Genomic DNA, 19,936 nt, shown 5'->3' on the forward strand with positions numbered 1-19,936 from the left:
AGTGGTTAGCATGTTTGCCTCACAGCTCCAGGGTTGGGGGTTCGATTACCCGCCTCTGCCTTGTGTGTGTGGAGTTTTCATGTTCTCCCCGTGCCTCGGGGGTTTCCTCCGGGTACTCCGGTTTCCTCCCCCGGTCCAAAGACATGCATGGTAGGTTGATTGGCATCTCTGGAAAATTGTCTGTAGTGTGTGAGTGTATGAGAGTGTGTGTGTGTGTGTGTGCCCTGTGATGGGTTGGCACTTCGTCCAGGGTGTATCCTGCCTCGATACCCGATGACGCCTGAGATAGGCACAGGCTCCCCGTGACCCGAGTAGTTCGGATAAACATTAGAAGATGAATGAATGTTGGGATTTGCTTTTAGTCGATGTTTTTGCTGTTAATATGTCATTGTAGGTCTTAGTTGCAGTACGTTCTGTAACCATAATGACACCATTACATAAGTGTTAGAGAGAAGCCCAGCAGTTTTTGTGCTTTGTGGTTCCATTACGATATGTGAACTGTTATATTTATCCCCACTGACACATTAAGTCTAGTGGTTCACCGATACACGTTTTCAATGGCTGATTCGGATTCCAGTGTCTAGAAAACATTTTGTAGTCTGATCTAACACTAATTTAATTGAGACCTACAGTAAACTGATAAAACTATTTACTTTAATACTTTATAATTGAGTGGGAATTTTTGATATAGGATCTGACAAATATGGTCTTCAACTTTTAGCAACCACCAGCATTCCCACACTCACAGTCACTAGACTTTGCTATGCACCAATTTTCTCATTATACAGTATATGTTAGTTTCTCACCCTTTATATGCCTCTTGGGCTCAGTTCCTCATTAGAAGTCATACACTATGTTTTTTTGGTCCGTGACATTACTAAGCCGTTAACAGTAATTCTGCAGTTTTTCCGGTTTTTGACTCCACTAATCTTTCCCGACTTCTGATCCAGTTAAACTCTGATATTCCTGTTTTGACCTGTTGATCTTTGCCTTTATTTTTTTTTTACTGTGCCTGTTTACTAGCCCTAATACTTTTACCCTATGCTAAATTTTTCTTTATTAAAGCCAGCACTTGAGTAACACATTCCCAAATACCAATCACTAATCACTAGTATTCCCCAAAAACCGATGACTAATCACAATTATTCCCAAAGACAATATTACTACTCACCATTATTTCAAAGACCCATCACTGATTACAATATTCCCAAAAAACAATCATTAATCCCCATTTTTCCCAAAGACCAATCACTAATCACTATTTTTTCCAAAGACCCATTACTGAGTACCATATTCCCAAAGAACAATCAATGATAAGCATTCCTTTTAGCCAGAATAAGAGGAAGATTCCTCTTTTCCGCTCTATGGCATGAAAAATCTAGTATCAGCCGAACAAGAAGATTTGTTGACAGCGCTAATAATAAAAATGGCTGATATATCATGCTTGGTGATATATTGGTCGACCGCTTATTATTTCAGTTTATTGATCTGTTTTCCCTAAACATTTAATGTATGCTTCTGTTGTGTTTCAGGGCATGAAGCCTGACAGCTTCTACAAAGTGAAAGTCCCTGAACTGAAAGAGATTATAGAAGGATGCATACATACAAACAAAGACGAACGGTAAACTCATGCTTTTAAACACTGCCTTCTTTAGGTTTGAATTCTAGTTAAAAAACATTTTCATGCCATATTTTCTAATACTTGGAAAGTGAATGATAATAGTGTTTGCTCTGTACTATGGGAGATATTTCTTCATCCAAGCTAATCATTAAATAATGAGGTTAGTTTAAAATATGGATTGTCATTGTACAGTATAATTAGCACGATTCATTTGCTTACGTTCGCTGCATCCAGCATTTCCACTGAAGATAATTATCTTTGTGTCGTACAAAAGAGCTTTAATTAAATTTCCCATATAATTTTTCCACATGAATTAAATCCTTGTTATTTTGCAGCATATCTTGTGTTCAGGCTCCAAACAACCCCTCCTTTGTCTAGGTCAATAGCCCTCTTCAGACAAATAGCTTTTTTTTAATGAAATAAAAGAATGTCTATCTATTTCGATTCATCTTCATGGGTAGATACACCATTCAGGACCTGCTGGAGCACGTATTCTTCCAGGAGCACAATGGTGTGCGTGTTGAGCTGGCAGAAGAGGATCATATGGAGAAGTCCAGCCTGAAGCTCTGGCTGCGCATGGATGGCACCAAAAAGCTCCATGGCAAGTACAAGGACAACAATGCCATCGAATTCCTGTTCGAGCTCTACAAGGATGTGCCTGAAGAAGTGGCACAGGAGATGGTGAGTGAATGCATGATTCATAGATGATCATCAAATTGAAACATTCGAGCATCAGAGTCAAGGATGCGTGATCTTGCATTTTTCAAAAACGTTTGGTTAAAAACACACAAAGAAGAAAATCATGCTTGGAAATTGTTTTGCCTGCTTTATTTAAGACAAAAAGAATAGTGACATATCTACACCACAGCTTCAGGACTTGAGAGAGCAGGTTCAGATGACTCAACACTAGTCTGTAAAGCCTGACTGAGTTACACTTTTCTGCATGGGGTGCAGTGGTTAGGATGTTGGGCTACTGTTTGGAAGGTTGTGTGTTCAAATCCCACCACTGCAACACAAAATGTATTTCCCAACGACCAATCAATGATCTCCATTCTTCCTAATAGCTAATCACTGAACTCCCTTTTTCCTAACTTACAATCACTGATCAGCATTCTTCCAGAAGTCCAATCATTAATCATCATTTCTGTCAGGACCACTTTGTCAAATGAGAATTTATTAGATGATATGCATATAGTTAGCGTTGGCGGTATGGTTCTGTTCGGGGCAGGAATCCACGCACCTGTCCGTGCACATGCATGGACCGAGCGGGGAGAGCAGCAACTAGAAAATAAAATAGCCCCCCCCTATAACAGAACCATTAATCATGCATAGAGTTGTTTTTTTGGCAGATAAATGAATACATGGATAAATATATAATTAAATAATTAGAGAGAGGGAGGGAGAGAGAGAGAAAAAAATACTGTATGTGGAGATTTAAGACCTAACTGGTACAATGAACACAGGTTCCGGCATGGTGGAGTCGGGGTTGGAGGAGGGAGTTTAAGTCGCAGCAGCAGCGACGCGCTAGAAAGTGGCTTGATGAATGGGAATTTAAATGGTCGGGTAATAGGATGTCGTAACCGGATTGGTGCGCGTCCTGGACAGCTGATTACCAGCTGATGTACGCTTGACAACGTAGCCTGCCAGAACTAACGCGATGCTTGTTTATTCTTATAGACAAATCACTGATCACCATTATTCCAAAAGATCATTGATTAGCAGTCTTCCCAAAGACCAATCACTAATCACCATTATACCCTGACATCCTAACCATTATTTATTTATCAATTGTGATGATTGAAATGTTGTTATTGTTGTAATGTAAATTTTTTTTGGAGTGGACCCCAGGAAGACTAGCTGATTGCGTGTACTTTCAGCTAATGGGATCCATATAAATAACAAATAAACAAATAAACAAATAAACCATTATTCCCAAAGACCAATCAATGATAAGCATTTTTCACCAAAAGACCAATCACTGATCACCATTATTTCCAAAGACCTATCAATGATAAACATTCTTCTTATGACCAGTCACTGATCACCATTATTTCCAAAGACCTATCAATGATAAACATTCTTCTTATGACCAGTCACTGATCACCATTATTTCTAAACTTATCAACAATTTTTCTAACAACTAATCACTGACTGGCATTGCTGCCAAGGATCAATCACCGATCAAGGTGATATTAAAAAGTAATTAAAGCCAGTTATTACTTTTGTAACTGTTCACGTCTATTTCGACCACTGCTGCTCTACACCTGAGCACCAATGAACACCTGTCACATTTTCCAATATTTCTGACCTCTTGAAAAATGTGAGGGTTCAAACAAAAGATGTCGACATTTTTAATCTATTTTCTCATTTATCTCTGCGTTGAAGTCAAATTTCTGAACTTCTGAGCATGCAGGAGAGATTTCCTCACCTAATGCATGTCATGTTTTGATAGCTCTTTGGCGAGCTGGTCTGCTTGGCTGTGGAAGACAGCATGGTTATTAACCATTTAATCATATAAAGGCTCATATTTTTTAGATACTTAGATAGACTTAGATGCTTGAAATAAATAGGATCCGTTTATACTGATCTCTGACGTCTTGAACTTTTCGATCCTACGACTCAAATGGCGTTCATGCATACTGTGTGTTATATATTGCGTTTTTAAGGTCAATGATGTTCCTCTTAGTAGAGTAATTACCATGAACAGTGTTTGGGAGCAGAGGCACAGAGCCATCTATAGCCATGCAGTGTCCCTGGCTGCATAACAGCATTCAAGGACACATCCCTGCAACGTATTCATCACCTCAGTAATACGAGCTGCAGGACGCAGGTGGAAGACGAGGTGTGCTGTAAAACAAACCCTTTCAACAGTTCTCTCATCTGGAGGATTTAAAAAGAACCGGACTTTCTGTTAATTAAGTCAGATTTCCACAATCCTTCTTTTCTCTCACCGCGCACTTTTCATCAGGAACAAATTTCTGATCGGATCTGGGTTATCAGGTTAATCTGGCTGGCTGAGATGATGATGATAGACAGCACAGAACATGCCATTTAGATTATTCGGGAGGAAACGCAATCCAAGTCGAACGCATGATAAACTCAGTATGTTAGTGATGATTCCTGTACACACTTTCAGACTTACCTCAACCTCAACCTCAATTCAACCTATTTCTTCATACCTTGGTATCGTCCATGCCGGAGTATAGACGCTAATTAAAGGTCATATTAAATGGTAATGGTAAGTTCACAGAATTTATGCTACAGAAAGTCTGTAGTTATGTCTGAGGTGTGAATAGTGATGGTAATAGTTTTTAGTAATCCTTAATGAGAATGCTAAGCTTTCTATTTATTTAATAAGACACTACGAAATTTAAAGCCATAAGGGCGACTGACGCTTATTTCGCTCTTCACTTTGATTTAGAATAAATAGAATTTTTTGTCACATTTACATTACAGCACAGTGAAATTCTTTCCTCACACGTCCCAACTTTTGGAGGTTTCAGTCAATGTACAGGGTCAGCCATGATACATCACCCCTGGAGCAGTGAGGGTTAAGGGCCTTGCTCAAGGGCCCAACAGTGGCAGCTTAGCAAAGCTGGGGCTTGAACCCTGATCTTCCAATCAACAACCCAGAGCCTTAACCACTTGTGCCATCTCTCATGTTTTATATTGGATGTTTGTATGCGGTAATATTTGTTCAGTTAAACACACATGCAGCGCTTTCATTGTTTTTCTTCATTCTCAGGTGGTGCTGGGGTTTGTGTGCGAGGCCGACTACAAACTGGTTGCCAAGGCGATGCGGGACAGAGTGACAGCCATCAAACGGCAACGCGAGAGGCAGCGTCGGGTGCGAGAGGAGGAGAAGAAGAAGCAAGAGGAGACCATTGAGGAAGAACCTGAGTCACCTTTGCCTAAGCCTATTGGCCAACTGCTGGATAGCCCCGCCTCTTCTCCTGTGCAAATCCCGCCAACTCTGCCTATTCATGACCCTCCCGCTGTTTCTCCGGTTATTTCCCCTGATTATGGAAGCAGTGGGGGCTTTTTACAAGAGCCAGAAGAACCAGAGGCTGACCAGCACTTTCTCATCCGCCACACCAGCTATTCATCAATCACATGTGAGCATGCTGAGTTAGCATTCAGACACGTTAATTCTATATAACATTCACAAATTAGCAACCTAACATCTAAGTCAGTCTGTGAAAGATTCTGAAAGCAAACAGAAATCTGGTTCTAATATGATTTAACAGCCCACGAAATCAGATCACCAAATAAGAAGAGACACTATAAGAAGAATTGTAGTAAGTAGAACCAATATGCCGGAGTGAATCAGTGATTACTTGGAAACCTTTTCAATCAGCCGAAGAGACGAGGTGACTTTAACTGATGTCATGAATATGCAACACCTCTCACATCTTACATCACACTTCAGTAGCACAGTTAATCCTGAAAGTGTAAAATTTCTTGCTGTGTCCTTCATGGATCGTTAAATCCAACAGCTTGAATGCTAGGAAAAGCTACGGCATTGGTAGACTAGCCTGGCCTCATTAGCTAAGTTTTATTGTTAGTACATCTGTGCCGCTGGAAAGGGCTTTGAATTACAGGGTCATGCAGTCTTGACAGAAACCTGAACAGGGGGATTAGCTCAATTATTCACTCCCAAAAGGCTTTGCGTCATGTTGATTGTGTCCCCATGTGTTGTATGCATGTCTACAAATCTGTTAAGACAGCTTTTTTTCTTATTTAATCAGCATTCTGAATAGGGGTTTTTCAGATCTCAAATGTACCGGTGATGTTTTGATCAGTGACAGTGACAGTTCAATCTCTGAGAAACAAGCAGCCAGCTTCGGTGTCGCTTTAGTAGCCGTCCGATGCCAAGATTTCAGCTGTGGGTTTGAGCCATAAATACACACTGAAATTAGCCTGCACGCTATTCGATCAGGCTTTAGAGAGAACTTAGTGAACGTACAGTATCTGAATGAATGGACATGCAGCTGAAATTAATTTCCATATGCAACAAGCTTGAACTCTTCCAATAAAGCAGCTCAGCCACTGCAGTGTGTCAGATACCAACGGTTGAAATTGCAAGCACAGGATTCTTCTTTTTTCCTTAGAAATATAATGTTGTTGTTTTTTTTTTGTGCTCTTCTCTCCAGCTGATTGTGAGACAGACGGGTATCTCAGTCCTTCTGGCTTACAGGAAGGGCTCGATGCTGCACTAGGAAACATTTGCAGCCCGTCGACCCCACCCTCGAATTTGGCCATGCCCCCTGTCACACCTACCTCGACACCACCCATGCCGCTTCTCCGCTTTCCCTCTGTGAGAAAACTGCAGCTACTTGGCTTCTTGGTCATTTTAAATTAAATCGTTACCACAGTGGATGAAAGGTGGCGATGTCTAAAACCTTTCTCTCGTCTTCTCTTGCCAGAGCATTGCTGTGTGTAATAATGTTGATAATAAAGTCTCAGAGCCTCCCAGTCCTTTCTCCTCATCTGTGGACAGGTAAATACTTGCTCTGTGTGTCCTTTAGCTGTGTCTGTCCAAACCCACACACACACACACACACACACACACACACACAAACATCACACTGGCTGTTTCTTCTCATTCAAAGCGGTTTTGAGGTTTGTGTTTAGACATATTGAGAGCATGCATGCAGAGTCTGGGAAAATAACAGCTTTGCTGTCCATAAGGGGTGCATGATTTGTGTGCATGCATGCAAGTGTGTGTGTGTGTGTGTGTGTGTGTGTGTGTGTGTGTGTGTGTGTGTGTGTGTGTGTGTGTGTGTGTGGGCTTGTTTGAGTTAAGGGGCTTGCCGGGAACACACATTGTCCTCCGGACTTCATCTTCCCGTCTCATCTTTCAAAACAGAGCACATTCCACTCATGCGCTGCTCGCTGCATAAACTCAGTAAACACTGCCCTCAAGACGGACACAGCTCAGCCCTCAGCTCTCAGCCGTGTACCTCAGTGGGCTGAGATTTTTTTTTTAAAGTGCTCCCTTTGCCAAGCAGTAGGCCTCTCGTAAATGTTTCTAAGCGTGGTATGAGGGCAAGGACTTGGCAGCTTCCAGTATGTTAAAAGACGTACGAGACACAATTAGCTTTCAAAACAACCTTTGTATATACTCCCAATCCTTAAGAGCAGCAAACTGGGTAAATCATGTTAATTCAACGGTTCAAACAACAATCAGTCTGATCTTACTAGTGGGAGGATTTTTTTTTACAGAGAGATCGAGAGAGAGAGAACTGTAGCTTTCTTAAAAGTGAGCTATTAATATTACCCAAGGACGTATTGAATGTTTACAGATTTATCAGATTTAGTTATAGCATACTCCCGGTCTTGTAGTCCTCTCCTCTATAGTGTAGGAAAAGAACCAATCAGAGAAGTCTGAAGCCTTCTACACCTCCACCAGCATCAAAAACTCCATTTAGTACATACACAGCCATTTTCTGTTCGCTTCTGTCCCCGTGGGGTAAAATCATCTACATCACCCAAACCTAAAAAAAAAAACAGTTTAAAGCAGTTCAGTTTAAGAAATCACACATAAATCCGACTGTCCCAAGTTTATATCATAAAAAGTTTTTTTTAAAAATGCTGTCTTAGTCGTGTCGAAATCTTTACAGCTACGCCTCGGACGTGACCTCGGGTCTGAGCGACGGCTATGAGGGCCAATCAGAGAGAGGCAGCAAGACGGCTGCCCGACGGTCGGTGGCGAAACTGTTCAAGAGAAGGTCTCGGTCCCGTCTGCGCATTACAGGGGTATGTTCTCATTCTTCTGTCCATTTATGTGTTTGTTTCAACAAGATTTTAAATCTTTTAAAACTATTCAAGCGAACAGCATTCCAGGAAAAAAAATCCCTAAAATATATCTAAGATAACTAAAAAAAAATGGGGGGAGAGGGGGATTTCTTACTTTAGAAAATTACAAAAAAGTCTATATACTGTATACAATATAGTCTATATACAACTATGTACAAAAGTCTTAGAAATTTCTTACAAATTTAGGTTTCAGAAACAATTTTTTTTTCTTCTAGTAAACACCTAGAAATGTTATTGGCTAAATTTTAAATCTTAAATTTTATTGGCTGCCAGATTATTTTACAAGAGGTTTCACACCATGTTTTTAAAGACCTCAGGTGAAATTCTCGAAAATTGCAAGAATAGAAAGACAGAACTTCCACACAAGTCTGACCTACTGATGTTCAAGCTCAGAATGTCGTTCTGTTTTTCTGATTTTCTTTTAATAGTCTAACGAGGAGCTTCAACAAACATACATTTTTCCTTCAGCTAATTAATACTGTGCTAAATCCAGTAGTTAGTTTGTTCTGGAATAGGTAAGATACCTCTGGAAACTTTACATGGCTTAGGCACTTCTACAGCTTAGAATAAATGAATGAATGAATGAATGAATGAATAAATAAATGAATGAATAAATAAATAAATAAATAAATAAATAAATAAATAAATAAATAAATAAAACAGCAACAAATAATAATAATAATAATAATAATAATAATAATAATAATAATAATAATAATAATAATAATAATAATAAAAAAATAAATAATACATTTTGGTGTATTGTGGCTTTTGTAATTTGGATTATTATTTACAAAAGTCTTCTTTTCTTATATTAACCTTATTTTTAAACAATTTAAAACAGTTTAACTCTTTTATTTTTACCCGTAAAAAGCTTTCCTTGTAGGTATCAGCTAAATGTCTACACATGGTAACAATCTGATAGTCCTATTCACGTGGAAGACAAAAAGTAAGACTATTGCGTGGTGCTCGCAGCCTGGATGATTACCGACCCAGTCCTCAGTCACATCATGCTTTTCCCAGTGACATATTATTAAAATTCAATGTGGGTTCATTTAGCCACAGAGCCGCTCTTGCTGAAGTGTTTTATATGGTGACTTCCTGTTTGCCCTCACGGATGCAGAGGGACGTCTTAAATCACTCTCAGCTGTGTAAAACCTTCCAGTGATATTTAATTACTGGTAAAATAAACACGGTTGGTTCTTGATGTTTTATTTTTTACCACCATGTTCTGCTTGATCTGTTGTTAAAACCTAGAACCTTCAACTCACTGAGTCTTAGTGGAATTAACACAGAAACACCGAGACCTACTTGCACCAGACACTCATAATAAACACTAGATAAGAGTGCCACACACGTTAACTGTGTTAGACACGAGTAACAAGCTGTGTGTTTCTTCTTCAGCTGTCTGATAAAGTGGACCGGGTGGTGGAGTGTCAGCTTCAGACGCACAATGATAAAATGGTCACGTTCAAATTTGACCTCGACGGTGACAACCCTGAAGACATCGCTGCCGTTATGGTAAGCCTATTAGTCTCATCTAAGTGTCTTACACACATACACAAACACACACCACATTGATGAACACAAAAATGCCCACACTTCCTTTATCCCCTATACACCGTGCCTAAAGCCTCCACATGTTGACAGCACGACACAGAACGTTTTGTGCAGCTAACAGCTGATACGACGCACAAAATACGTGTCACAACTTTACGTAACCGTTCTGCTAGAGCTGTTATCACCTAACACCCGGACACCACATTCTGTCTATCTCTATGTGACACTGAGATACACTTCTACTGCTGCCGCTTCCGTCTCGATACCGAAGACCCGCACAGCACTGCAGAGAATGTTGATATCTTCCTATACGTGAAGATATGAATAAAAAATGTTGACTCTATGAGATGTCTATAAGATATTTCAGCACAACAATGTGTATTGACATGAGAAATGAAATGAAGCATGCGGTTCAACCTGAAAGAAAATGGTATGGGAGGTACATTATGTGTCAGCTACAAATATGTTCTTAGATTTAAATGGGACACATCATACGCACGGCGTGGTATATAAGCTTATGTGACATAAGATATTGCATAACATATTGCTTTCATCTCAGTTCTACAATTTGAAAGCTTTGTGTTAGCTAGCCAGAATGTCCTCCTGTCAAAACACATTTCTGGTCTCGCTATTTCTTCAGAACGGGATTTGAATCAACTTAAGTGTCGATTCATGTCTCTTTTGGCTTGTTCTGTATGGCAACTTAGATAGAACTTTAACTTTCATTCACTTTTACCCAAAGTCTAAAACTATGGGCAAAAAGTATTTTGACGCCCAACCATCACATATGTGTTCCTTCCCCAAACTGCTGCGATAAAGATGGAAAAAAAACATTCACATCAGTGCAACTAAGAGGTCCAAAATATCCCAGACTGACAATGCCCTACGTTGTGGCTAAATAAAGCGCAAACACTACCATAGTCATACTATAAAGTCTAGTAGAAAAGCCAGAACATTGGAGTCTGTTTTAACAGCAAAGGTCGACCAACTCCACAGGTGTCCACATACTTCTGGTCATCTAGTCTACAACTGAGACCTGAGAAGTTTAGAGTTAATGATCCTGCTTAAGGACGCAAAAGTGGCAGCTTTGTGGTCTAACGAATGATCTGTAGCCTAGAGCCTTAACCACTGAGCCATCACTTTCCACAGTACTCAGCTGGTATGAAACAGAAACGCACTTGGGTGGGATATGACGTCAACCGACTACACAACTGAATACACAAAAGTACAACAACAACTGTACACTAAAAAACAGCCAGACATTTGATTTATTTTTAACTAGCTTACAGGGAATTTGGAACAGCCCTCTAGCCAAATAGAAACCTACCGTATAAGCTTATGCGCAGAGTCACCAGTCAGTAATTTGATTGATTGGCTAACGTTGGTGAAAAAAAAACTGCGTTTACTTTTACAATATAAATAAAAGCCCATTCTGTCCAATATGTTTCCATGTTAATTACCGTGACCTCCTGTAAACTTCATATTTTCTTATCTTTCTTGTGAAGTACTTAGATTTACTTCATATGGTTCAACCTTATGTCCATATAAGCCATATTAGACATAGGTACAACAACTTCCACAATTAATTACCCCCAAAGCCCTGAAGACATTACACCATCGCTTTAACCATATATACTGTATGTGTGTGTATATATATATATATATATATATATATATATATATATATATATATATATATATATATAAGATTAGCTCTTTAGTGAGCTAAAGTATCTGAAGTCTCAATCTTATGTACATTAGTTGTCATAAAGAGTTACAAATCGGCTAGTAAACCACAAATTTTTTTATTTTTTTTCCTGATTTATAAACAGAAATGCTTTGTATTTTTTTAATTTGCTCCCCAAATTTCAGGCAGCGTTAGATGTGTTAGAAATCATAAGCCCACAGTTTGCATACAGCATTCAACCAAAGTTAAAAAACCATATGGAGCGATCCGATTTCCTTTCCAGTAATAGCAATGTGTCATCCAAATCTGTGGAATTTTCTATTCAGTTTTCCTGCTGTATGTTAATGTACAGAAATGACAGACCTGAGAGATCTGTGGTTAAAAAAACATGGACCTTTTAAAGGTACACTGAAAATGAATCACTGATTCTGAATCAGTCCATTAGCAAGTGTTTTTATTAAATAACTATGAAAAAAGTAAAAAAAATTCTTGACTTGAACCTAGAATAAAAATGGGCACAGACTTTTAAATACTTTGTACTTTATAAATAAATCACTGATTCTAAATTCTGACTGTAAATGACTCATTGATTCTGAATCATCTAAATCTATTAACAAGTGTTTTTATTTTAATCATCTATGAAAAAAGATTTTTTTTAGAATAAAAATGGGCAAAAAAATAGGACAGACTTTTATTACGTTGTTAATAAACCGCTTATTCTGAATCAGAGATTGTAAAGGACTCATTGATTCAGAATCGTCTAAAATTTAGTTTTAAATTCTAAATCTATTAACAAGTGTTTTTATTTTAATCAGCTTTGAAAAAAGTTATTTATTGACTTGAACTTAGAATAAAAATGGGCAAAAAATTAGACACAGACTTTTAAATACGTTGTAAATAAATCGCTAATTCTAAATTCTGACTGTAAATGACTCATTGATTCTGAATCATCTAAATCAATTAACAAGTGTTTTTATTTTAATCATTTATGAAAAAAGTAATTTATTGACTTGAACTTAGAATAAAAATGGGCAAAAAAATAATAATAAGACACAGACTTTTATTACGTTGTAAATAAACCGCTTATTCTGAATCAGAGATTGTAAAGGACTCATTGATTCAGAATCGTCTAAACCACCAAGTGTTTTTATTTCAAATATGAAAATATTCAAATATGAAAAAAAAAATATTTTATCGACTTGAACCAAGGTGTGAATGTTAATCAAATAAAAACACTTGTTAATGGATTTAAACCATTTTGAATCTGGGATTGAATGAATAATTAATTCTGAATCACCAATAATCTTAATCCTTTAGCAAGTGTTGTTATTTACTTAACTATGAAAAAAGAAATATCTTGCCAGATTATATTTCAGACAAAGAAATTTTTATTTTTCAAAGGTTAACATTAAACAAAACGTATCAGTAAACTGAGCGAACTTCTGGATGAATATTGAATGCCGATAGTGGTTTCAGACTTGTATAGCTCATACTCTATATAGGAGTTTGTGGGCATGTGTACGTGTGTATTATAGAAATGGGTATTCAGTAGGGAGTTTGCTCCTGCGCTCTAAGATATACAGAAGCTCTTTGTTCAGTGTGAGAGTCTTGGCAGTATGGAGTCCCTCCTGGAGTGTCATTGGTTGCGCCGTGTACACCCACAGCTATTAGCGGGTTACAGGAGCACAAAGTGGGGACGAACGGAATTAATAACCGTCCTGCTATTAAAAGTTTGTGCAAGTTTGAACAAGTTCATACGCAAACCACACTCTTATTTGGGATGTCTAGAAATATTTAAAGGAGATTTAGAGGAACATTCTGGATCGCACCAGCTCAAACCAAATCATTACTTCTCCAGACGTCCACTACTACAAACACTTGCCTTCTGTTCATAAAAATTCTATTTATATTTATTTCATGTATACATTCTTTAATATTGACCTAAAAATAAAAGTTTAGCTATTTCAGAAACCCTTAGTGTTTACTGTTAGTGTCATCTGTGTGTGTGTGTGTGTGTGTGTGTGTGTGTGTGTGTGTGTGTGTGTGTGTGTGTGTGTGTGTGTGTGTGTGTGTGTGTGTGTGCATTTTTTCCATGAACTGGTGTGATAATGAATGGGGGAACAAGTTTATTTCAAAGTAGACACCCTGAATCTTGTTGGATCTCATAGTTTTTTCTGACCATTTTGGGACAGAAGAAGGTAACATTTATCGAGTCGTGCTCGTGCTGCACTCTGTTCTCATTCATTCGTTCATCATCAGTGATGAAATGACTGATTTGTAAGAATATTTAAGTATAAGTAGAAAAAAATTCTGAAAAAATTGCAGGTTGGTTTATAGAGTTAAACATCCAGTGAGATCAGTCTAACTTTGTACTGTTTGTGCTATAGAAGGAAGGAGTGGTTAAGAGTGTGAGTGTGTGTGTGTCTGTCTGTGTGTGTGTGTTTGTGAGAGAGTGAGTGAGTGGGTGGGTGTGAACGAATTCCTTCGATGATGTGTAAGAGTGGGATTAGGAAACACACCTTTGTCTTTGATATTTGGCAAAATTTGAGAACAGAAGCTGGTACCGCGTTACTAAAAGGATGAAGATGATACACATATTGAGATCTGATATCAGTAACTTAATAGGGAAAAAAATAATAGAACGAACAGGATGTTCTTAATCTTTGCTTTCAGTGAACAATGAAAAAACTCCAATTTAATTTATATTATACTAATAATCTGACAAACTTGTGTTGAAACCTCTTGTGTTATAATTTTTCCACCCAGCTGTTTATCTCTGGACTTTCATTCCATAATATTGTTCTTCCTTCATGCTGATCAGTGACCTCTGTCCCGCTCTGTCTCTTTTTTCTTTCTTGTCTCTTTTGTTTTCCCTCAGGTGCATAACGAGTTCATCCTCCCGTCCGAGAGAGACGGGTTTATTCATCGAACGCGTGACATCATCAAGCGAGCAGAGTCTCTAATGGGCAAAGATTTGGCTGGGCAGCAGGGCAAACAAGAAGGCATGCATTTCCCACAGCACAACACTGCCAGCTCCACATCTTCATCGCAGGTAAAGTCTGCATTGAAGGTAGAAAATGGAGGCTTTATTGCAGGTGCACTATGCTCCCTTTTTAATAATAAAATAAACAAACAAACAAACAAACAAACAAACAAATAAATAAATAAATGTTTTGAAAATGTTTAATCCTTTCTATTAGCCTTTATTTAATTTTCACATAATTTATCACCTTTGCTGTTTAGCTTCACGGTCTAGATTCAATTCAATTCAATTCAAGTTTATTTGTATAGCGCTTTTTTACAATAGACATTGTCTCAAAGCAGCTTTACAGAACATAAACATAGAGCAGAAGGTAAACATAATTAATGATAAAGTAAATAACGAATAATAAAAGTAAAAGAATTGACAGAATAAAAAATTCTAGATTATTATTAGATATATATAGTTCACAATCTGTATGTATTTATCCCCCTATGAGCAAGTCTGAGGTGACTCAGGCAGCAGTGGCAAGGAAAAACTCCCTTAAATTGGTAAAGGAAGAAACCTTGAGAGGAACCGGACTCAAGGGGGAACCCATCCTCATATGGGTGACACTGGGGGTGTGATTGTAATATACAGTCAGATAAATGTTGTATTGGTGTAAGGATCATGGACTTCAGATCTCCTTAGTGTCACAGAGTCTAACTGGAGATGTCTCTGGATTCTTAGAGTCGGCCTCGGCACAGTGGACGTCCAAAGGCTTCGTCCCACAGAGGACGTTAGAGCAAGTGAAGGTGTAAATCTGCTCTTTTTTTATGACCCCTGAAGTTCAGAAGGGGCCGGTCAGGGCACTGTGTCGGAATGCTTGTGAAGAAAACATTAACATTAATGAACCAAGCTGGCTTGTTGTTCATCATGTTTTTTGTCCATGATAAAGCTTCGCAGAGTTCGGTGTCTTGTCCTCACCTGTATGTTTGAGTGTTTAATGAGAGGAAAAGTTCAGATACTATCACCTGCATTCTTTGTGCCCTGTGGACATTTATAGTGGACAAACGGATGTAAGATGTGATGTAGGAGGTATGTCTGGTAGAAGAACAAGAAACAATTCTAACTTGTTGATCTGTCATGTCGTCATCAGTCGTCATCGGGACTCCGATGATGCCGTAAGGTTAAATAACAGGACTTGGATACGATAGCCATTAAAGTTGGCTATTGTAAAGTATCTGATCGGTAAACTGTTTCTGTTTCCCTCCCCATGATCGGGGTAGACTGGCATTAAAAACTGGCAATTTGTTGTTTTTTTTTGTTGCTCCAGGTAACATCCTGTTCTAACCGCACACACAGAACACTGGCTTCTCTCTCTGCAGTCCTTATGTCAACTGTTCTCAAATATCATTTAATGAGTAATGGAGAACAACAATGGCCTATTTCATGTGGAATAAGAGAGCTGTAGCAGTTTTACACAACACACACACACACACACACCCAGGGGGCTGCATAATTATTATCAGGACGCTGAGGAGATCTCTCTTGGTCTCAGCCCACGGCCTGATTAGAAACAGACACTCCTCTAAATTAGAACATGGCCAGAAGTGATCTACGAGGGCCAACCCCAGCCTTTTGGGGCTTATTTAAATGAACTAAGGGGGTGTGTGTTTGGGGGTTGCCTGCGCAATCTGTCGCCCAAATGTCTGTTTGTGCACGTCGAAACTGACCAGTGTTTGTGTTTCTTCGAGTGAAGCTCGATTCGCTTCCCTGCTCGCTCTCAGTGACTTCACTATAGCACTGGCAATGATGACCTAAGTAGTCTCAAAGCTTACAATAAGCAAGTTCCTTCATCGTTCATTTATGTGGTTTTGAGAAAGCGCAAGACATCTGCAGAAATCTTAATCAAGCCTTAAGAGTCTGCCATAATAGTAGGAACTAAGAGGTAAACAGTAAACACTCGCCTTTAAAACTGATCTTTATCTGTCGACCATTTAGGCTTTGATTTGAAAGCACTGCTTGACCACAAGCTATACATTGTATGTTACAGCTAATTCTGTTACAGAACATGTAAAAAAGTATTTCAGTATTCGCTTGTTTGAAAATGTCAAAAAATTTCCTCCTTTTACAGCCAAACGTGCACAACCTTGCTCGGACTCATTCCTCCTCCTCTCTGCCAGGTAAGAAAAACCCCAACTCACATCAGTGCTATTAACCAGCTAGTGCTGTATTAAACGATGCCTGACGTTTTTCTCTCCTTATGTCCCGTGCCTCAGTAGCAGTGCAGAACGGAGACATTACATCATCACCGCGTCCCCTTTTACGTTCACAGTCCTTCCATAACACACCGGGTGAGTGGCCCGACTTTCTCTCAATAACCGTTCCCGTAATCTGGGAATTCATTCTATCATTTTTCCCATTGCCTTCATTACTCCTTTGCTTCCATGCTGTAGAAGGAACTGGCAGAAAATAAAACACACAAGCCAGTGTATTTAGGTTTTAGCTGGCGCCTGCTACCCAAACCGGGCTCAAAGCCTCACTGTGTATTTGTGTGTGTCGGCTTCAGTCCCAGAACCACCTGGGTAATTACCTCACCTGAACGCTGCTTGTTTCAGGCCTGTGATTGCCATTAGAGAAAGAGCTGACAGGGGACGTGTTGACCAATAACACACCCCATTGTCCCTCTCCTCGACAATAATGTGGAGTAAATTGATAAACCAAACTTCCCAAATCCACCTAGCTCTGAAATCCAGAACCCCCGCAGTGTGTTCTGGGTTTCTCTTGTTCTTATTGTCAGAGCTGCTCTTTTCCTTTTATAGAGAAATGTGTCCTGCTGCTTTCTGGCATGCCACACCACTTTTATGGAGTGTTAGCTCACTGTTATATTTCCCCACTGTTTGTTTTTGCGTGGTTTCAGCACAAGTTGCCATTTTTTTCCTTTATCCAGAGGTGGACATCTGGTTTATAACTTAAGACTTGTTGTAAAGCTCTCTCGTTCAATTAAAATTTCATTAATTTCATTTAACTGCAGTGTAGCCGAGGAGTACCTTTTATGTTGGGAGTGAGAAAAGAAGGCTGTTATTGTAAATACCTTTATTGTTCTGTGAATGAAAACAGAGAATAAAGCCGCTGTCATTACGATGCCATTTATCATTAGTGGCTTACAAAGCAATAAAAAACAAGATAATCCCAACAAAGGATTGTGTGAATTTTTGAGTGATAGGAGGTTGAACTCAGTCAAGTTGTGACATGGCCTTATTTTGTTGATCTGTGATTACTGATGGGTGACGTTTAATTTTGCCTCCAAAACCAAGGAATTCATTTTGACAAGGTGGGGTGCACCAGAAAAGTGTTGACCCAATCACAAGGAGATCAAGAGTTCAAATCTCAAAGATGCCACAGCCGTCTGTGGCCCGGAGGCTTGGGAGCAATTTAGCTGTACTAGGCATGGGAGGAATGACAGACTCGCTCTCCGCTGTCAAGCACAGCAACACTAGCCAATCCTGGTTGTCTGCAATATCATGTAGTAGGTCTTGAGCTTTCAAAGAAAGCACAGGGGGAAGTTAGCCCTTTCCCTTAATGATTGATAGTTGCCGTATTATAGGTGAGGGCTGACGTGTATGGAAAGAAAAATGGGGAAAATGTAAAAATGCTAATATTTAGCTTACAATCAGCAGATATTATTCTATCCTCCAAAATAAAAACCACACATTTCTTTGCTATACTGTTTTAAGCATGAATCCAGGTGTTGTGATTAACGTCCCTTAGTGACGTGACATACGGCTAAGTACGGTGACCCATAGTCAGAATTCGTTCTCTGCATTTAACCCATCCGAAGTGCACACACACAGCAGTGAACACACACACACTGTGAACACACACCCGGAGCAGTGGGCAGCCATTTATGCTGCCGTGCCCGGGGAGCAGTTGGGGGGGTTTGGTGCCTTGTTCAAGGGCACCTCAGTCATGGCCGGTTCGAGACTCGAACCCACAACCTCAGGGTTAGGATGTTTGTTGTGTTGAAGGTTTGCATTTTGTAATAGTCTGCAAACTGGTTGCACATACAGTATTCAGTCCTTTAATCTTTTTTGTTTATTGTTTCCTCTTCCAGGAACTGCACATCCTTTCCACACCACGTACCCATCTGATCACACCATGCCCCTTTCAAATCTTGGACACATGCAGCAGTTTCCAATGTCCATAATGACCACTTCTGCTCAACTTCCCTACCTGTACCCACCAAACCCTGGCTCCCCCAAGCCTCTTCATCCCTTGCAGTCACATATCCCCAGTTACCCCTCCAACCTCATGTCTGCCTCTTCTGGCAACCATGTCTCAGATTCCACCAGCTCCACTGCCGACGGCAGTTCTATGGCCTCGCACATGCCCAGCATATGGGCGTCTCAAACTCCTCCACTTTTCTCCTTGGCAAACATGATTTCCATGGCCATGAGCATGGCTCAGTCCTTCATCCCTCCTCCTAACCTAACAAGCCCTATGATGCCACACATGCCCTCTCTTCCTGGCTATCCTCCACACTTCAGTCATGGTATGCCACCCCAGGCTGGGTATCCTATGGCTTATGCACCCCAGTATATATTTCCTGGACAAGCAGAGAGCATATACCCACCTTGCAATCCAGAGGCCCAAAATCTAAATCGGGATGCTGCGCATGGTTTTGCTCAAAGGACACCTTCCACATTTACACATGTACCTGGTTTACCCACGCATACAGAGGCTCACATGCAGCAAATGTCCAGTGTCCCACAGAAAGGGGTTCAGGGGTTCAGGGTAGCACACACCCAGCACTACCCTATGGACTATTCTTTACCACAAGGATATACAGAAGCTTTTTCCAGACCATCGCTACAACAATCAAGCCTCTCCAGGTCATCTTCTTCTGGACTGTCATCTTCCCCAAGACCCAGTCCAGATAGCATGGTGAGTCAAGCATACTGTGAAAGTGCAGTGGATAGATTTATTATGGCACTCATGCTTGCATATTGCACCACTGTTGCAATTCTTCTTTAAGGAATAATCTTCCTTGGTTAGTAATGCAAGACTAATGTTAAGATTCTTGCTGTTTTTTTAATAAGGCTTCTTCCTCCAGTCCAAGATCCCTTTCCCCATCAGCAGAACCGGACACTAGCACCAGTACCTGTGAGTTTAGAGAATCTCCTGTTAGCTCTGGTAAGATGGTCTAAATATTATCACATGCACACAGACATTAATAAACAGACTTTGTCTATTTTGTAAAAGTGTCTTTTCTTTAGTGAAAATATAT

General features: G+C 39.6%; 1 protein-coding gene across 1 annotated transcript in view; it reads left to right on the top strand.

The window, feature by feature from the left end:
- wnk4a (WNK lysine deficient protein kinase 4a) overlaps positions 1-19,936 on the top strand; it is a 43,002-nt gene that overhangs the window by 19,290 nt on the left and 3,776 nt on the right. The window contains exons 5-16 of the mRNA XM_047817205.1: positions 1,533-1,621; positions 2,083-2,302; positions 5,367-5,736; positions 6,775-6,938; positions 7,048-7,121; positions 8,245-8,380; positions 9,845-9,961; positions 14,566-14,739; positions 16,784-16,832; positions 16,914-17,003; positions 18,764-19,593; positions 19,749-19,842. Of these exons, the coding sequence (XP_047673161.1) occupies positions 1,533-1,621; positions 2,083-2,302; positions 5,367-5,736; positions 6,775-6,938; positions 7,048-7,121; positions 8,245-8,380; positions 9,845-9,961; positions 14,566-14,739; positions 16,784-16,832; positions 16,914-17,003; positions 18,764-19,593; positions 19,749-19,842 (2,407 nt within the window). The remainder of the gene's footprint in view (positions 1-1,532; positions 1,622-2,082; positions 2,303-5,366; positions 5,737-6,774; positions 6,939-7,047; positions 7,122-8,244; positions 8,381-9,844; positions 9,962-14,565; positions 14,740-16,783; positions 16,833-16,913; positions 17,004-18,763; positions 19,594-19,748; positions 19,843-19,936) is intronic.

The sequence above is a fragment of the Tachysurus fulvidraco genome, chromosome 8, assembly GCF_022655615.1.
Source record: "Tachysurus fulvidraco isolate hzauxx_2018 chromosome 8, HZAU_PFXX_2.0, whole genome shotgun sequence".
Classification (NCBI taxonomy): domain Eukaryota; kingdom Metazoa; phylum Chordata; class Actinopteri; order Siluriformes; family Bagridae; genus Tachysurus; species Tachysurus fulvidraco.